Genomic DNA, 20,739 nt, shown 5'->3' on the forward strand with positions numbered 1-20,739 from the left:
TCCTGGTCTCTGCCCGAATGTTAAGAGGGATAAGAGGACCCCCTCCTGATGTTCCTGGAGGACGGAGTTCTGTTTTAGCATACTGCTGTCCCTCTGTCCTTCTCTTGCTCCAGCCAGTGGGAGGTGGGAGTGGGAGAGGAAGCCAAGCATATGGGGCTCAGCCCTCCCTCTCTGGGGGAGTCTGCCAGCCTCCAGCAAGCTGTGCTCTGGTAAGTTCTGTGCCTCTGTGCTGCACCCACCTCTGCCCTGCAGCAAACCTGTGCTGGTGCCTGTCAGGGAGCCCACTCTTCTGAGGGGAAAGAAAGTCTCGTTTATGGATCCACGAGTTACACAAGCATATTTACACACACACACACTGAAACAAACCACAACATAACAGAAAATCCCCTCAAAAACTCTAGTTGACTGCAGATACTCAATTTTGCCCAAATCACCTTTCAACCATACGTCTGTGTGGTCAGCTTGTTTTTTTGACAACACTTTGTTTTTAATTGAAAGATCAGGAGCCATCCATTCACGTCATCTTTAAATAAACAGCTCAAATCTTCTACTTTCTTGTATATTTATCTGATATCAAGCAGCTACCACACTGGTTGGTTGTTTCTTCCCCTGTCCACCGAAAAAGTTCTGTGAACAGACCCTCAGAAGCCTCCAGAATTCTCATGAGACCTTAAACACTGATGTTTAGGTTGTGCACACAGTACAGTATATGGGTCACTGCACGGCTGTTTTGGCTCCAGGGATGACCCGTGGGCAGAGCCGAGGCTCCCGTGAACCCCCCTGTGGCTGACGCATCTGTACCTGGGCGTGCTCCTGGCTGGGCACGGCGCTCAGCCCCGTCGCAGCCATGTATGTGCTGCCGATGGTCTTGATCTTTTCAACTCCACTGAACTTTGGCTTGGACAGCAGCTGCGAAGCAATGACAATCATTTGATTTCTCACTCAGGTGCTGACCCAAGACTAAGCATTTTCAAAGTCTAATTCACAGTAATGGGAACGCGACTTGTTTCAAACACTGCTTATTCACCCTTCAACCTTGGGCTTTGATGGGAAAGAACATTTTATGCATTTCACAAAGAGCACGTCCTTGGAAGGAAATGCAGTGTAATGATTTCCTTCCAATTAACATGAATTACCTCTCAAATTTTACTAGTGAAAGAACCAGGATAAGTTATGATGCAAGTGATAATGGCCTCCAATACATTTCTCAAGTCCATATTTCAAAGGCCTAAATACACAGTACGATTCAGTGAGTGAGGTCTTCCCTGCACAGTGAGGGTGATTTATGACCACTGAGTGCTGAGGATCAGCTTTCGTCCTCTGAGCACTTGATGCGGAAGGAATAAAGATCTAGAGCTGCTCCTCCTCATCAGCCTTTACCCGAAACTTCTTGTCCCAGTTTCTGGCACCAGTTACCACTTTCGTACTTGACTCCTCCCCATCCACTTCTTTAGGCTTTGGGGTGGGATGGAGGAAAGGCAAAAATAAGAGCAGAAGCTGTAGGAATGAGAAAGAATGGGTGGAGAGAGCAAGTGAAGGAAATTCTGGAAGGTTCCGTATCTGCTCAGGACAATGGCACCGACCAAAGACTGGGAGCATCTTCTTGACCCTTCCTTGGTACTCCCACATTCAGAGAAGTTTCTTTCAAGATTACATGTCAGAGAATTTAAGACAGTTGAGCATATTCCCATATCACATATCCATGAACCAATCCTACCAGAAGGAGGATTGTCACTCACCCACTGGTGCTGGGGAACATTTATTTTATTGAGACGCAGCTGGAGCAAATATGCCACTGCTTTTTACTATAAATGCAGCCTAACAGTGGAAATCTCTGGTTGTCATCACTTCACCACGAATCTTGAGTCAACCTCATGGTGATGATGGTGGTAGCAGAGAAATGCACAGGTCCCACAAGATACTTAGAAGGTTGGCCTGAATCCATCTTATTATATACTTTCATCACTGTATTTCAAAGTTCCATGAATCATAATGAACCTATGTTCATGGGTGTCGATTTTTCTGTATTTTGATCAATATTGATTAGAATGATGTAGCAGCAATATGCTTAATACCAGAGGTGTGTTCGTTCTTACCACAAAACAAAACACATACTCTCTCTGTAGGCAGAAAATTGAAAATTGAAAAATGACACCTATTTCAAATTGTAAAACATAAACTTTGTCCCTTCTAAAATACATTATCCCACACACATATTGCTTTTTCAATAATAAAGCACGTCATCCATGCACAGTTCAGGTTAATATCTGACAGAGACCTTGGAGTATGCACAGACAGACATGCCAATAATCTACTATGATAAATATATTCATTATCTTTTTTATATATAAAGGGATGGACAAGTGTTTTCCCTGGAGTTCAAGCCTGTCTAGAAAATATAATGGCATACTGGATAGATTTTTATTGAACCGATTTTGGTTGTTGTTCCTAGCAGTCATAACTGCTTCAAAAATAAAATGCTTTTGTCTCCCCCAAATTAGTCAGAGACCTAAATAGAGCAAAAAGCTTTAGTGCCAGCCACTAGAAATTATGCCAAAGGACTAGTGTTAAGATATGCCATGATACTGAACTAATTTCCAATGTGCCAGCCCCAGGCATGCCAAAGTGTGGGACTGAGGCTGCCCCTGCCCGTCAAGGGTGAGTCTCGAGTACCTACATCATCAAAGTCAGCGATGATCTCGTTCAGGAGCCGAAGGCATTCCAGGCCCTCCTTGTTCACATCTGATTCCGTATAGAATTCTTTGAAATCCGGGATGGAGGCAAACATGACGCAGACACAGTCATAGGACTGGTGGTATAAGTCCTGCCCAGGAGGAAAGGGAGAGCTGAGCGTTAGGAAACCATTTAATAAACAAGCTCCTGATGCAAGTGTTTCTTGACATTGACCTTGGTAAAGAAATTGCCCAGTGCCCCACTCCACCTGCCGCACCCTAGTCCCAGGCCCATGCCAGGTGCTGGCCATTGGTCATAGGTGACAGCTGCTAACGAGCCGGATGCAGGCTCGGAATCCTCAACCCTGTGCTTCTGCTGCCACTACCAGCTAGTATGAGATGCCCTTCCATGTAAACCTTTCTGTCATCTCTACCTTAGACAACTGCAAGAGACGCAGACTTCTGGCTTAGGAAAAAAGCATCCTTAAGCAACTGAAGGGAAACAAAATGATTTCCCAAACTACTATATTGTCCTAAAATGACTCATTATGGTTACATTCTTTGGATTTGTGTCTTTATGCATTTTCTCTTAATGTCTTTATGCACTTTCTCTTTAATGTCTCCTAAAAGAAGCAGATGAAACTCATCAAGTTACTTCTTAATGGCACCAGAAAGAACCAGTGAAACTCCTCAGGCTACCTACTCATATTGTATCTGACACCAACAACATTTATTCAGGATAGCTTTTTATTTTTAGATAGAAAAAGGCTCATTGTTCTTCATCCAAAGACATGAGTAAAATTCCAGTGTCTCGTAAATACAATTTCAAGGTGTTTCCATAATTTTCCCAACATATAGTGAAACCTTTAGGTTCAGTGAAGGTTCTAGAAAGGAAAGCTGTTATGTGGGCATGGAGGCTCCTCCTGAGTGTGAGGACCTGCCTTCCCACTGACGCTGGCCCATCAGGAACTTCAGAAGAACCTGATACAGGGCAGAATAGCTGGGTACCATCGTGGGTGCAGTGCATCATGGGAAATGCTCCCTCCACCAGGAAACCTGAGGACAGTTCCCTTAAATAAGAGGGCCAACCTCTGAGTGTCGGGGAGAATGCTGGTGACTGGTGCTTCTTGCGTGCCTGGCAGGGTGAGGGAATCCACTCTGCATGAATGTTATCAGTGAGCTTTGCTCTCTGGGGCACCCAGATGAATTCTTGGCAGAGAGTGAGTCCTTCAACAGCACCATGACTCCAAGGTTTGGTGGGCTCCCAGAAGAATGGTTCTTACTCCACTGAGGTCTCATAACAAGCACATCGGGGCAATGGCGACCCATGGAAGGTCACAACCATCTCCTGGAAAAGCTAAACTTGTGTCATCTTCCTGTTCTCAGGGCCAGCCACCCTGTTATGTCTTCTGCTACTGCCTCACAATCTGCACACAACACATGAACCATAGCATCAAAGTTTTCCTTTTCTGCTCTGCTCTCAACGTGGTTGAGCTGGCTCACTGTGCAGACCCGTCCTTCCTCTCTCTGAAAAGTTGTTGCTGTGAACATTCATATCCTGGGAAGACATGCTGTGGCACATGTGACTGCCAAGTTTAGGCTCTGGTAATGCTGACTAAGCCAGGAAGTCAGGGTAACAGGGGAGAGATGACCCCAGGAGCCTGTTCTAGTTAGAAATGCCAGTTTTATAAAAGTAGTGTCAGCTCTACTGACTTCCTTCCTCTTAAGGAAAAGGGGTACATCTATCAAGTCAAGGACTTGTGTTCTGTACTCTGCATTTCCCCGCTGTCTGCTGACACCATCCAGAGCGAACCTCTGGGGAAGACGATGACGACAAGAACAAGCATGATAACCACCGGCACTGACTGAGTGCCCACTGCATGACAGGATGGGTGCCTCTCTGAACACTCTGCAGGCATTAACTTGCCTCTAATTACAATCCAATGAGGCTGGTACTATTATTCTCAATCTATGGATGGGGAAACTGAGGCACAGAGCAATTACATTCTTTGCCGAAGGTTGTAGTTCGCAAATCGGAGGCAGACATCACTCTTACAAATGCTACACTTTATACTTGATCCTGCATCTCCCCCATGACCATGGGCAGTGCTGCCTGGATTCGGGGGCAGCACGGGGCCTCCCAACACTTGTGAGTCATGTCACTTTACCTTTCTCCTTTCCCCTGGGGTCTTTAAGGGTGTCCGGGAATGGGAGATAATGAAATGCAAGCCTGAACGGACTGGCTGCTTGGACAGAAGGGCCTAGTTTAACCTCACCGGTGGGGTCTAATCAAACTACTCCAGGTTAACGCTCTCAAACTGCCCTCCGAAGCCTCATCCCCGAGCACCCCATGTTGCTGGAGCTGGATGGGGTCAGATGTGTCATCTCCTTCCACGGTGCTCAAATAGGAATGCGTGGGACAGTCACCAAAGGGGCTTTCAAGAAGGCAGATGCCTGGGCCTCCCCACTGACCACCTGAACCTTCTTCCCGAGGGTGGCTCCAAGCACGTACATCTTTCTGAAAAGCTCCATGGTTCTTCTGCTGTGTAGCCTTGATTAAGAACCATGGGCTAAAAAGAGGGAATGGAAGGTCATGGGAATTGGCTGACCCACCAAGGCTCCCAGCTGGCTTAGGGACCAGGACTAATCTCTGGAGTACTGGTCTGGCACCCTGCAGGCTGTGAGTGCTGCTGGGGGCTTGGGCATGCAAACTGCTCATCTGCCTGCATTTTTTTTTTTTTTTTTTTGAGGAAGATTAGCCCTGAGCTAACTACTGCCAATCCTCCTCTTTTTGCTGAGGAAGACTGGCCCTGAGCTAACATCCATGCCCATCTTCTTCTACTTTATACGTGGGATGCCTACCACAGCATGGCAAGTGGCACCATGTCTGCACCCGGGATCCGAACCGGTGAACCCTGGGCCGCCGAGAAGCAGAACGTGTGAACTTAACCACTGTGCCACCGGACCGGCCTCTCATCTGCCTTCTTTGACAGATTGGTCACCTGGAACCTTCACGGAAACAACACTGGCCCCTTGCTCCCTGATTCAAGGTTCCCACAGGACTATACTTGAGAATCAGGGGAACTTCACAATGGGAAGCTTCACAAATTCTCCAGAGCTAATGAAACTGTCAGGGCTTACAATCATACTGTAAACTCATGAGAGGTTACCTCAGGTCTTGGGTTTGGCTTGGGGTCAGAGAGGACCACAAGCTGATGGGTCAATGACCTGAGCTTGTCTTATACTTCAAGAGGTTGTGGGCATGAGGGTAGGGCAGGTGGGCAGCCTTTGAGGAGATTCTGGAATTCAGGGTCTAGAATGGGTGACCCTTGTCCACCTCTTAGCTGTCAAAAAGCATCACTGAGCTTTAGAATTGGAAGTGAGCATAGATGGCATTGCAACATTCACTCACATGTAACCATTCTGCCGACCAACTCAAGTAATGGAAGAAAAATCAAGAAGCAAGTGTATTTCTGTGTCACTGTCCCTTTCAGTTTAGTGAGATCAGCTCTTCCTCAACCCTGGACAGAAACTTAGAACAACACCCCACGACTCTTCCTGTCACTCTTGGGTAATTCAAGTCCTCTCATGAAGAATTTAAGTGCCTAGTTCAACGGGCAGTCAAAACTCTGAACCTGGTTGGATGCGAGACTTCCCTTCCTCAGGGTGGGCCTGCTGCAGGAGCGGGGTCTACACGTGGGGAAGGGGGAAGGTTGGCTTCTACTCTCTCTCACTATTCCTCATCCTTCTACTTCAACGCCTCCAACTTGCTAGCCAGGTTTTCCAAACCAACCAAGGGTGGAGAATGGGAAAGAAAGACGTGTCTGTTGGAGGAGGAAAGTTTGCATCATGCTCCCTGGGCACTAAAACCTGCTGGACATTTTCCTGGGTTATTTGAAGACTCCCATTGCTGTCCCCATTACTGGACATCCTGCCTGAGGTTTCCTTGAAGTGGACGATGCACTCCCCTCCTGCTCGTGACTGCTCTCTCTGCCCCGGGCTTTCTGGACTTTCTTCTGGCTTCTCTGCTGGGGCCCACTCACCCCTCTGGGCAGATCTTTCAAACAGGATCTAAAATGATCCCAAGCCAACTGTCTTTCTCTTGCTTTGTCCCTGAGCAACACTCAGGACACTTTGTCCTCCACACCCTGATAGTCCCATTGTACCCACATCTGCAGCTCCAAGTCTGTTAGCCCAGATACTCAACCAGCCCCTGCCCTGGGCATTTCCCACCTGTCAGGACCCGCCTGTCAGCCGTGTCCTCCAGATGGAGGTGCTTCCTCAGGACCACTCAGAGACCCAAGTCACTGGGTACACATCCCAAACTGAGTAGTTCCCGTCTGTTCATGAGGCTAGTGGTAAAAGGAGGATTCCCCACTGACCCTTTAGGAGGGGGTTCACTTCTCACTACATTCTGTCCAAAATCCCTCTTCCAACCTCTAGTCTCCTGGCTGATTCATATGTTCCCCACGAGTGAAGGGTCGAGAGTCGTGTTACTAGTTTTAAAGTGGGGTATTTGTAAACATGCAACCCTCCCTTTGGAAGATGGGAACTACTGTCTGTTGGTGTTACAGGCTGAAATTCACTTTAGCATCCTGGTACACACACACACACACATCTCTTGGCTTCATACCAGGTGGTAGGGCCACAGAGACGGACAACACAAGCCCTGCCCTCAAGGAGCTCGAGTCCAACTGGAGAGAGAAAACAAATAAAGAGACCATGGAAACAAGTGTGGTTAGTGCTGCCTAACATCCAGGTGTGGGTATACCAGGTGTCTGCTTGGTTTGTCCTAGAAATGTTCAGAACTGCTACTGGTGCTCAGGTTTCCCAGCTTCCACGTCAGTGCTCTCTCTGACGGACTCACCCTGCAGCAAGGAGGGGACCCTTCCTTCACCTTACCCCCTGCTGACCTATGTGCTAACCGTTCAGCACCTCGTGCCCCCAAATGTCAGCCAATGCCTAATTTATTTAGGGAGTCAAATAATTAGAAAGCACAAAAGCATCCCTTGAAACCCCAGTGGCATTCTCGCCTGAGTATACGGGGTTGAAGGATGTGCTGGCGGCCACTGGGGGGCTCACAGTTCACTTAGAAGGGATGTACTGCTGGAGCGCCTGGTGAACTCCTCGCACAGCTGCAGTGACATCTGTGTCTTGTTTTGATCCAGCCTCATCTCTCCCCGAATGAGGCTGCCTGGCTCTAAATCACACACAATCCTTACCACCCAGGGACTCGGCAAAAGGTTGATTTGGTGACAAAATGCTGTCTTTTCAACAAGTGATGAAAGCTAGCTTTGACATCTGTTCAAAGGGCCTCTCAGAAACGTTCTTGCCACAGCACAACAGTTTTGAGAGCAGGGTTTATAAACCAGCGGGCTCCTTCTGGGGGCACAGAGCTCTTTCTCTGAGCCTGAATGGCCTGTGGGCCGATTCTGGCCAGAACAGTCCACAGCTGATGGAGAAGCTTGAGGAAGTTTCAAACACGGTCATGCTTCGCTTAACAACAGGGACATGTTCTGAGAAATGCAGAATGATTAGGCGATTTCGCCCTTGTGCAAACATAATAGAGGATACTTAGAGAAACTTAGTGTACTTAGACAAGCCTACTATATGCTTAGGCTTTATGGTATTAATCTTATGGGACCACTGTCATACACGCGGTCCACTGCTGACTGAAAGGTTGTTATGTAGTGCACGACTATAAAACAAATGCACCCCCTGCCCCCAGGGAGGAAGAAGACGTGCCAGCAACCTGGCCTTGGAAACGAGCAGCAGCTCTCTGCCCACTCGCCCGGAGCACAGGCATAGCGAACAGGTTTTCATTGAAATAAAAGCTTTTTGGAATTGTTATAGTGGTTAAATCATTCTTTACTCTCTATTTCTGAAGGGATGTTAATTTCCTCTGTACATCCATGCATGTGAGTAGGAGACTCAAGACGACATGCCCACAGGCTCTTTGTTAATGTGAGTCCTGGCCTAAGTCATGTGTCACGTTCCCAAGGATTGTTCCAGAAAACCATGGAGCAGTAACCTTCACCGTGGGACTGAAAGGCCTGCTCCTGTCCACCCCAAGCTCTAAAAATAACCCTGGGTCACTGCATCCGAAGCGTTGAGTGTCCAGGCCACCCCACTGAGAAGGACCTGGAAGGGGGATGCTGCCAGATGCGGGGGCGGGCAAAATGTTCCCCACTCTGTTCAGGCCCTGAAGAGCTGGAGGGAGAAGCCTTCCTTGAAAGCTACTGATAAATTCTTGGGGGCGGTGACTCTCAAGTTTTACATAAGCTTGGGATATTTGCTCAAAAATAACTAAAATTGAGTGTTTACTGCATGCCAGGCACTGCTCTAAGAGCTTTAAGTGAACTATTGCTTTTGAAATCAATCATAGCCTCTGAGAGGGTGGAGGCCTGAGGTACCACAGCTGAGAAGTGCCATGGCTGGGGACAGACCTGTGCTCTCAGCTGCCAAGCAGGGGCCCAGGAAAGGCACATTTAGCAGGTGCTACGGACATCCTTTCACTCTAAGAAGGCCTGCCCTTGGGCACAGGGATCTCTCTTGGTTCCCAGTATCAGCCATCCTCTGCCACGAGGGGTCTGGAAGCCACTGGAACTGATCCTGCTTCAGGTCCCACAGGTGCAAAAATAGCTAGACCTTCCCCTCGGGGAAGCCTTAGGGGGAGAGAGAGAGCTCACCCAGGCACATCTATTTGACCCTGACACTGTGGAGGGGCCAGCAACCTTGATCATATCACTATTTTTTTTTTAAAAGATTGGCTCTGAGCTAACATCTGTTGCCAATCTTCCTCTTTTTTTTTCTCCCCAAAGTCCCCCAGTAGGTCCTTCTAGTTCTACTATGCAGGACACCCCCTCAGCATGGCTTGATGAGCAGTGCTAGGTACATGCCCAGTATCCTAACTGGTGAACCCCTGGGCCGCCAAAGCAGAGTGCGCAAACTTAACCACTTAGCCACTGGGCCGGCCCCTCTATGTTGTTAAATAGCACAGACAGCATCACTGTTTCGCTGTGGAAAGTCAAAGAATCTCAGCCTGCCTGGGATTACGGGGTCAGCATTACACGTCACTAGGTCAGGGAATGGGTTCTTCTGTCCAGAATCTTCTGTCTGATTGATGAAGTTAATCGAGCACAGGAAGTTCTCACTGGGACAAAAGAAGTTAGGCAACCAAACTGTCGGGAAGTCAGAAGGAAGGGGCAAGAGTTTGCTGTGGTTTATGCACTCAAACGAGTCTTTTTAGAATAACCTTGTTATGAGTTTTGGGGAAGAAAACAGAAAAACCAGACCCTCCCTTCCTGAGACTCACGGTGGGAGCGCTCAGACCCTTTAAGTGATGGGTTAGTCATTCTCTTTCTTGTTCAGACCCTTCGTGGTCAGGCTCTGTTTTGCATCCAGGATTTTTCCCAAGAGGACAGTTGCTAACAGAATCTCCTACACTGACTGTTTGATCTCCAGCGACCTGAGAGCAAACCTGCCCTACCGAGAGTGCTGAGTCTGAGCAGACCGCGCTGCCCTGTGGCAGCTCCCTGTAATTTAATTTCCAAGACTTACAGTGGCTGCTTGGGTAGCTCCCTCCACGTCCCCCCACCAATATTTGACCTAACCAACAAAAACTGTCAGTAAAATATGGAAAGTTACAGCCAAGGGGAGTTCTGTGTTGTCTGACTAAATACAGAGAACCTGGTAGCCCACAGCCATGCAGAATGAAGCCATCATTTCAAGGATGGTCTCAGGGGTCTGACGCCCCCACCTTGAGATTCAGTGCGTGTGGCTCCACCCTCCTGAGCAATGTCAGGGCAACAGCTAGAGGGTGCAAATCTACCGCTGTGTGGGGATGGCAGGAACCTGAGCACAAACCAAAGACCCCTAATATGGCTGTTATGGCACTTGGAGCCATTGGTGGTAGTGAGAGTTTGGAAAGCTCTGAAACTGAGCTCCTATTCATTTTCCTAAGGGCTGCAGGCTGCCAGGGTCACAGGTATGTTTCCTGAAGGAAGAAGGAGCCATCTTCCTGAGCCACAGCTGGAAGCGTGGTGCCCAGGTCCTGACTGTCCGCAGGGGCAAATTATTTTAGTGCCTGAAGACAGGTTCGTGCACACACACAGGGCTCACGGGGCCATGGATGAGGCTCCCGAGGAAGTCACCTTCTTCACCTGACAAATGAGGAAAAGGCGCAAAGCCAGTTTCATCTAAATGTGCTGGTTCCTACTTTGTCCCTGGAAAGTTCCCACGTAGTTGAGGCAGCACCAGAGCAGGGACTCAAACCACCATGCCGTCCTGCCTCCACTCTGCAGCCTTTCCCCACGAGGCCCCCCGCGTGGTGAAGGCTGAAGGAGACCTGTGTGTGCTTTTAATTCTTAAAATAGCAGCACTAATGAGGAGACTTGGAGGGAAATGGCACCCTCTCTTGGGAGCACCGGAGAGGTGTGTTGGTGGAATGAGGGTCACTGGTTGGGCATACAGTAGGGCCACTCAGCAAATGGATGAGTCAATGTGCTGCCAGCTTAAGATGTGGCCGTCTCTGCCAGGTATGTCCCGCCTGTGTGGATGGGGGGCTCTATCCTGCTGTGTCACATTCCTGCCTCACCTGGAGGGATACTCAGTGTGATGAATGTGTAAATGTCCCACGCTCTACCTAAGGCAGCTGCAAAGTAAGGATCAGTTCTCCTCTGAGGAATGTGGAGACTGCGGCTCAGCCTGGGGAAGTAACCGGCTCGAGTTCCCATGATGGAAAACATAGCGACTAAGATTGGAGCCCACGCTGTCTAGATGTAAGTTTTATTCTCCTTCCCCACCCTGCCTTTCCTCAGGATTTGCAAAGGGGCAACTGTGTTCAGATGCTTGCTTAGAATAAGTCAGGCAAGCAGGAAAGGAGAGAGAGAATCCACTGAATCCCTGGCCCAGAGAGACGTCAATAGGGGAAGGAGAGGCTGCATAGCCTGTGGGGCTGAACCCGCGGCCTTCCAGGTCTTGACCTGGGCGCTGTCCTGGCATCCGGCCAGAGGTAGACCCCTGGAGACTTGAGTGTTCTTGCCCTCTCCCTCTCCAGCCTCCATCTCCCTGCTAGTTTCTAGCACTTTCTTTTCAGGTTCAGAAGTCACTTCCTTATAATGGTTGTCTTTCTGGATTCCCACATTTATGCTGTGAGTGGCCTTGGAGACACCAGGATCCTGTGACCTCCTGGGAACGAGGCCGCTTCTATCCCGTCCATCTTTGCATCCAAGTCCAGAACTAGCCTGGCCACAGGGCAGGGGCAACCCTCAGTACATGCTGAATTTATAAACTGCACTGATCGCTAGACATATAGACATAGAGAAGTTTTTATATTGCTAATGAAAACAGATGGTTCCTTCCTAATAGATGTAGTGATTTCATTATCTGTGACCAATAGGTAAATAGTTTGCTGAATAACCTCCTGAAGGCAGAAAACACCAGAAGAAAGAGAAAAGTGAATGGTCCACAGTCAGTCAGACCTGCAATGGGACCCTGGACCAGCTCACCATGCCTGGCACACTTCCTAGAAGACAAGAGTGACAATGTCCAGCATCTCACATACCACCTGGCACTTTCCTCTTCTTCTTCTTCTTTTTTCCTTTTAAAGATTGGCACCTGGGCTAACATCTGTTGCCAATCTTCTTCCTTTTTTTTTTCTTCTTCTTCTCCCCAAAGCTCCCCAGTACATAGTCATATATTCTAGTCGTAGGTCCTTCTGGTTGTGCTGTGTGGGACACCGCCTCAGCATGGCCTGATGAGCGGTGCCATGTCCACACCCAGGATCCAAACTGGCGAAACCCTGGGCCTCCAAAGTGGGTGTGCGAACTTAACCACTCGGCGCCAGGGCCGGCCCCCGGCACTTTCTTCTTAATGTCAACTTTAAATATGCTACAGAAAATAGGGCTCTCAGTCTTCTCACAAGAGGCTGCTTTGTGTTCTACCATCAATAAGGTCGAGTTTCTCTGTTAATCAGTTCATCACTCTATCGGTGTCCTGGTTCCTTATGCACTCCAGCCCTCAATGAAAATTTCCTGAGAACAGGGACTGCACCTCATACATCCCTGAAACTCCACAGTCCCAAACACAGGCCTTTGCACACAGTGGATCCTCAAATACATGTTTTTTAAATTAATAGAGTTCCACTGTAGAGACATCTGTTGACTCTGGTAATTTAGCAATATTAAAGAAATTTGATGGCATTCATTTCACAAGCCACTTAAACACTGAAATGACACTCTGGTTTTTCCAACTCTAGTTAAATATCCATTCCTTTAGGCATCCCATGAAATTCCCATTTCATCCATTTAAAGAGATGGACTCGTCTTTGATCTGCTCTTGTGGGGATACTGCCTAAATTCTGTCTATTTCATAGTCTATCTCTAATGGAATTCTAAGACCCTTAAAAGGCTCTCAGGGAAGACAGGAGGAAGGAAACCGTGGGTGTGCGGGACGGACAGTGTAATTCTGCCTCTTGATTTGGGCCTCTACTGCGTGCTGGTAAGGAAAGTGTCCTCTCACACCAGGGAAAGGATGATGGCCACTCTTGTGACATATTTGGAACCCCAGTGCCTCATATTGCACATTCAGAACCTTACCTGATTGGGGAAGAAAAACTAGGAAGACTAAGTCAACACCACGCTAAGACTTTAAGGGGATTCTAACTCGCTATTCTCAGTTGGTGTCGAGACAACCAATCGATATCCTCTGGAAAACAGACCAATTTAGGCCAATACTGGACATTTTGAACACTCAGGAGCTTCCAGCCCTCACCCGGCCCGCTGCCCCTTCCCAGCTACGAGCCACACCCCTTCCTGGCCAGAAGCCACTCTCCGCTCAGCCAGGAGCCCCCACACCGTCTGACCTCATTCTTCAGACTCCGGGCCAGGAAATGCTCGGCCACGTGCGCGGGAAGCACGTTCTCCAGCAGCACGCGGTTCAGGTTCTCCATGGTTTCTATCTCCTCCCGCTCTTTTTTGAACTTGTTCTTCCATAAGAAGTCTAACCTACAGTAATATTCATTCTGTTACAAGAGGACACAGAGGTAAAGAAACAATAGGCATCTTGTCCTGCCAGAGAGTGGAGGTTTCAAAGAGAAAATAAAAAGAACGAAACAAAACCGAAAAAAGAACCCCAGACAGAATTGTCACCCTCCCTACAAAGCCCTCTGTTCCCCCAAAATGTCTCTCATTCAGCCTCTAACACGGATTTGCAAACAAGTTCTGGAAAGAACCAGCCTCAGGAACAGAGAAAATAGCTATATTGGAGGCTTGACAGAAAAAATGACATGAAAGCTTCTCGCATAGTTATGTTAATAAAAGATGGCTTGGATTATTTTTTGAAAAGAGACATAATAGAATATAAATAATGAATAAATGAAAAATGGAAAATACATTAGTAGGGAGAGTGCATTGTTGGATGATTTGCATTTAAAAAATAATGGTGTTCATTTGTGGCGGTTTGCCTTTAATATCTGAAAATCAGTTTTCCCCTACCACAAATTATATAATTAAGTGTTCATTGAAAAATATGTATTTTTTCTTTTGAGACTGCATTATACTCAGAGGATGACATTATATTTAGACAAAAGTTCATTTTGATATCATTTAATTAGAATGGTGCCTGCTAGTAAAAACATATGTGTTCAGGCTTTTAATGTATTAAAATGCAATGTTTTTTAAAACCAGTTGTTATTAACATTGTAGAAATGGAGAGACCCATTTACTGTCAAAGGCTCTCTTTGGTTTTGGCATCATTTTGTGCTTGGTAAGATGCAAATAATTTAATATAATGAAACAGCCTTGAATGAATCTTCCTATAACAGAAGGGCCTAGTAGAGAGGGTGTATTTTCAGCACAGATAGTAACTTATTGACGAACAAATGCAAAGAAGAACTAAATGCAGGGGTTTTGTTCATTTTATTGGTTTGATTAATTATACCAATGACAGCACAAACAAAACAAAACATAGACACACACATGGCCTTTCATGCACAGATGGCAATTAAAAAAAAAATTCACATTTTGAAAACTGAAAGAAAAATGATCATTCATTGATTAGGTTTGATTCAAACTATGTATGGTACACTCAAAAATCATTCCTCCTCCTCTGGTGTGACATTTATTTTTACCTCATATAGTGAGACTTTTTAAAAAAAAGATTGCATAAGGGATATTTTTAAAATTTGTCTATAATAAATTTTTGCATTAATGCCAAATTTTCCACATTCTGTATTTATGGAAATCATGCTATGCACTTACTAGAAAAGCCTTCTTGCTTGGAGAATAGATTATTTATTTGGATTTTTGGGGGGGATGGTAAACCAGTGGTGTGGCTGGTTTTAAACTAAAATGACAGAGGCAACCTATGGCAGTGGCATTGGGAAGACACAGATATACACTCGGGATTAGACAAAAATGAAACATGAGATGGAACCAAGGGGCCAGTGAGGCAGGCAGCAAGTTTGAAAGGTTTCCATAAACCATATTCAGAGGTTGCTCAGGTTTTCTTAACGACTGCTACTGCATCACAGGAAGCATTTTATAAGTTTCCTACTCAAAGGAATCAGAGCACTTTGGAACCAGTTCAACTGGACTGAAGCCACATTTTGCCAAATGTTCACCTATCACCTCCCAACCAATGCACTCTGCTGTAGAACCCTCTCCTTGACGTACAAGGACATTAAAACTCATTGTGGAGGGCTCCCAAAGGAAGACAAATGTTTCTATCCAAAACCAGTCACGAGGGATTTAATGGTGTTCCCCCAAAAGATAGTTCCAAGTCCCAGCCTTGGTAATGGTGACTGTGACCTTCTTTGGAAATAGGGTCTTTGCAGATGTGATTAACTTCAGGATCTCAGGATGAGATCATCCTGGATTTAGGGTGGGCTGTAAACCCAAGGACGGGTGTCCTTATAAGAGAAAGGAGAGGGAGATGGCACCCAGACACAGGGGGAGGCCACGTGAGGAGATTCAGCAGAGGGCCAGGAGGAAGCCACTGCCTCCGTGACCGTGCCTTGGGGAAGAGAAGTGCTGAAGAGGATCCCAGGACTCTGTGCCATGTCAGCTGAAACAGCAGCCCTGCCTCGTGAACCTCTATCCTCACATCACTGCCCATCTCTCGGATACTGTCTGGGGCTACTCTCCAAGTTCTCAGGGCCCAGATCCCACTCAGAGACACGGAATTTGCTCTTCATTGGCTCTAAGGATGGGACAGAGCAGGAAGAGGCTGGAAGAGGCATCCAGGCTGTATCTGGAACCCTATCGACCCTCACTGCTGTGTTTCACATCTCTGCACAACCTCAAGGGCAGTTTTATGCTTTGTCTAGTTTTGAAAACAAGCTGAGGAACTGAAGGGCTCTCCGTCTTTCTACACGGAGAGAAGTGGCCCCTGGGCTGGGGTGCAGGCAGCCATGATGGCACTTACTCCTGGATTCTGAACTCTCACAGTGACTTTAGCCTCACTCTCAGGTCACTAGACTGCCACCTGCCTGTTCCATATCTTGAATGAACCCACTAAAAATGCACACCCTTGATGGCAGTGTGCTGTCATCTAAACTCAGGTGAAAAACAGGGCATCTTTCTTTTTCAAAGGATGCCCTTGACTTAGCTAGCATTTCTAGCACAAACCATATTCCAGTACAGAGAGAATGACTGTAGCTCTTGTCCGAGATGTGTGTTATGTTTCCATTATGGTTTCTTAGATGCCTAGAGCAATATTTAGTATACTAATTTGCTCAGAAAGCAAACACATAGCCATCATTTCAAAAAAGATGGTCACGGGGCAGGCGAGCCATTAGGACAAACGACAACAGAAATAAGTTGCAAAATGTCTGCGTTATGATTTACAAAACCTTTCAGAAAATAAATAATGCTGAGGCCATGAATACTTATGAAACTTGAAAACCATATTTCAAATATTGGATGTTTGTTTATAATATACCTGCATTTCTGCGATGGTTTGCAAAAGCACTATATCATAGACTTCGGGGTTCTTGTCAGCCTAGAATACTCGGGACCTTAGTAAATCATTCACTTAATGATTTCAGACTGAAGGTCAGCCTCCTTATTGTTACATTAGTGACAAAAAAGGAATGACTCCTTATAAGATGGTATCAGCACTATTTTGTTAAATCAACGCCCCACCACAACATTGCATACTCCTGATTATTTATTTTAAATCAATTAGAGAGTAACTGATCAGTGAGCAGCCACTGGATTCAACGACACTTAAATAGTGGTATTGCCTGTTTATGATCTCAATGATCAATAAAAAAGTTGGGAGAATTCGATTCCAGATTCTTAAAATGTATTGCTGTGAGGCAGTGTGAGTGATCCTTCTAGCAGGAGAAACTGCAGCACAAAACATCCCCGGCCCACAATGGAGAAAGAGATGACCCCACAGAGGGGACGGCCATGCTGCTTCCTGAGAATGATCATCTAGGTGATATTCTGCAAGGAAGCCAAGTTCTTTCATCGAAATTATCAGGTTTCCTGAGGCAGGACATGCCTTTTCTCTATGAGTGAATGTAGAAAGGTGGTTGATTGCGGAGAAAGCCAGGCAGCCAGAGAAACGAAGGAAACCAGGGAGAAAGAACAGGACATAGTGTAATGGGTTCAGCAAAAATGTGCAGGTGGTCAACACTGTAAGCCAAAGAATGCAGACCCGAGCATGTGCCAGGGACAGAGGCAGGGGGCATGGAGCAGAGACACCGATCTTCTGACACTGCAGCAGGACAACAGCTCAGCTCTCTAGGAGAGTGGAGAGGGCTGCACTGTGAGCTCCTAGCCCACTGGCCTAGGCCACTGGCACTGCTGGGGAAGACAGAGGAGGACCCTGGTCCCAGGCCACTGGACTGGCAGTCACAGATCTGGACTCTGCCCTGACTGTGCCATTATTAACAGCTTACTACTGGGGAGAAGTGGAAGCCAGACCAAAACACGCAATCTATAATTTGCCTCTCAGATAATTGCCACATCCGTAATTGAACTGTTTAGTGATGCATATACAATTTAATTGGCATTGCCTCTTTGTTGGTTATTTCCAAATAAATCACTTTTTTGTTTCACACTAGCCATCAAAGAACTTAAAACAAACGTCGTTTGAGGCAGAGCCACCTGGTTTGGGATGAGTCTTTAGTCTGGGTGACTGAGCTTGTGGGCAGGCAGAGGAAGAATATTGTCCTTAAAAATGCTGCACCCACTCTACTGGGAGGCCAGAAGGAGGTGGGAGGCCCCAGGAGGAATCATTTCATTTGCATCGCAAAATAAAATTTTGAACAGAGGACAGTATTTCTAGGGATGTTGCAAGTGACAGCAAAGGTATTCATACCCATTTCAAAGAAAAAGAAGCCTGCCATACATTCTCAAATGCAAATGAAACCCCAGGGAAGGCGATATTTTTCCAATTAGCGTCAACTATTGAGGCGATACTTTCGTAGGCTTACAAAAACCTATGTATTTATTTTGAGATTTAGCAGGAAATTAATTGATTCACATCTCTCCCACTCACAAAGTCTGCCTCTTATGGAAAAAATGAAAGACCCTTTCTTCCCTCTGCTGATCTCTAAGCATGCACACCTCACGCTGCCTGCCTTTCTCTTAAGTGATGAGATGATTCTGATGCTTCAGCATCTGTTTGCATGAAAGTCACCACAATGCACATCAGCAAAGTATTATTAACACAGCACTTTAGAGAAGTTATGTTAAAAAAAAAAGACTTCTTACCTGTCTCCCCAGAACAAGCAGTGTGATGAAGAATATAAAGAGAGACACTGAACCCATGGTCTTTAGGTCTTTCCAAATGCCTGGTCTAGTAAAAACAAAGAGGCAAACAAACAGACGAAAACAATACAACAGAACAACATACACACAGGACTTAGAATTCGTGTATCAACAAACTGTGGAAGCTCTGGTGCATGCCTACACTCTACTCCAGATGAGCACACACACGTGTTTCAAATCATCTTCAAACCCAGATTGCATCAAAATAAAACAAACTAATCCTTATTTTGAGAACTTAGTAAAAGAAAAATTCTTCCAAATTAATATAGATTTCTCACCTTATACCAAGCTCTAATAAATATAAAAGGAAAGAATAGTAGAATATTAATAATATTTTCTTTATACTTCTGGGATCAATATGGATACTTTGACGTAAGATTTCTTCAATTCTTTAAGCTATTACTCTCAGAGAGGGGCAGTCTGCTAGGAATTAACAATCATGTGAGGTATAAAAATGAAGTAGGGAACTTAATTTCTACAAGCTACTCTCCCCTATGAATTACACAGTCTCATGTAACTTTTGTGGAAGGCACTCATTCTTATTCCCTCTTTCATGTGATTTTGTATCACAAAGTCATAACACAGATGGAAACCACCGGTCCCCTGGCCTGCTTCCCCTCAGGTCCAGGTAGACATCAGTAATTTATCCCAGTTCGAGTTCTCACCATGCTGGCCCTCCATCCTCACCATGACATTTTAGACAACGGCCACCCCTCAACTGGATGTGTGGTAGTCTATTTTATGTGTCAACTTGACTGGGCCATGGGGTGCCCAGATATTTAGTCAAATGTTACTCTGGGTATTTTGGCAAGGATGTTTTTGGGATGAGATTAACATTTGAATTGGTAGGCCTAGTAAAGCAGATTGCCCTCCATAAAGTGGGTGGGCCTCATCCAATCTGTTGAAGGCTTGACTAGAAGAAAGGGCTGACCCTCTCCTGAGTAAGAGAGAATTCTCTGCTGCCTGACTGCCTCTGAACTGGGACGTTGGCTTTTCCTGGTTCTACAGCAGCTTCTGGCTTTCAGACTCAAATCGGGACAGTGGCTCTGCAGATTTTGGACTTGCCAGCCTCCATTATTACGTGAGCCAATTCTTTATGATAAATCTCTTGACTGATATACATTTCTGTAGGATTGGTTCTGTTTCCCTGGAGAGCTGTGACTAATGCAGCATGGAAGCAAAAATCTCCTGCTTTCCCCAGGGGAGTCCTGCACAAGCTGACAAATGATTATTTTCCACATATAACAGTAAGTAAGACATGAAAAAGAAAAGTTGATTATTTAAGGGCACCGTGTCACATAATCGGCATAGGGCATGTTAATCATGTACGAATATCAGGGAATCACTTTTTGCCTGTGAGTTGAACTTGCTTGGAGATTTTCCCCATTTCTCCACAGAGGGTTTAAGGGCTGATGAGATAAGGAGAGAGACTGAGCAGTGAAGAGCTCAGGGGGCCTTGAAGTGAGTTACCCCAGGCTAGAACAGTGGCTCCCCGACTCTAGTGAGCTGTGGGACCTAGGGCAAACCCCTCCAAACCTCCCTTTCCTCATCAGCCAGAAAGAGTAATGACATCTTAGTCTTACAGGCTGTTGTGGTCACATGTCAAATATTTATATACCTGGCACAGAGCCCGACACATAGGAAGCACTTCATAAATGGCTCTCCTAATGTTTAGTATCAACTACAGCATGATAAGGGAAGGAATGGAGTGAGGAAGCTGGAGAAAAAGATAAGGAAATGCAGATTGGTGAATTTCACTAAAAGAATGAAAGATCCAAGAGGATTCCTGCAGGAATGAGGAGACAGAATTGCCAGTCCCAGTAGTTGAAGGGCTTAGGAACTCAGAGAACTCTCCAGAAAGGCAATGCTTGCATTATGGGCTCCTTCCTACCTACCAATTGTGGCTGGAAGAATTCCAGCTCACCAGCCAGAGGAGGTCACCATCTTCTCTCTGAGAATGAGGGGAGCTTTACGCCTCTTCTCCATCCTGCAGTGTGCCAAGCCAAGTACTGATAGCCTCCCTTTTGTTTTCCCAAACAAAACTTGCTAGAGTTCAAGTTTGTGGTCTCTCTGTGGTCCTCAGATTCAGGCTGGCTTTCTGTGCATGCTCACTAGCCATCTGCCAAGGCTCGCTCTCTCCAGTGACATTGGGAACGTGCACAGGAAGCAGGCCACAGGGTCAGGGGATATGGGTGAGGCATGTGGAGCAGCAGGGCTGCCTGTGGACCAGTGTTGGGGGAATCCGTGGGCAAGGTGCTCCCAATGGCTCGTGGGCCAGCTGCTTG

At 46.4% G+C, this 20,739-nt stretch overlaps 1 protein-coding gene across 3 annotated transcripts in view; it reads right to left on the bottom strand.

Moving 5' to 3' along the window:
- Positions 1–20,739, bottom strand: part of ADCY2 (adenylate cyclase 2) — a 404,157-nt gene that overhangs the window by 19,461 nt on the left and 363,957 nt on the right. For all 3 annotated transcript variants that reach the window (XM_023625864.2, XM_023625863.2, XM_023625862.2), the window contains exons 19-22: positions 18,398–18,482; positions 13,537–13,695; positions 2,678–2,824; positions 802–909 (exon numbers count right to left, since the gene is read on the bottom strand). In XM_023625864.2, the coding sequence (XP_023481632.1) occupies positions 802–909; positions 2,678–2,824; positions 13,537–13,695; positions 18,398–18,482 (499 nt within the window). The remainder of the gene's footprint in view (positions 1–801; positions 910–2,677; positions 2,825–13,536; positions 13,696–18,397; positions 18,483–20,739) is intronic.

Source organism: Equus caballus, chromosome 21 (genome assembly GCF_041296265.1).
Source record: "Equus caballus isolate H_3958 breed thoroughbred chromosome 21, TB-T2T, whole genome shotgun sequence".
In the NCBI taxonomy this organism is placed as follows: Eukaryota; Metazoa; Chordata; class Mammalia; order Perissodactyla; family Equidae; genus Equus; species Equus caballus.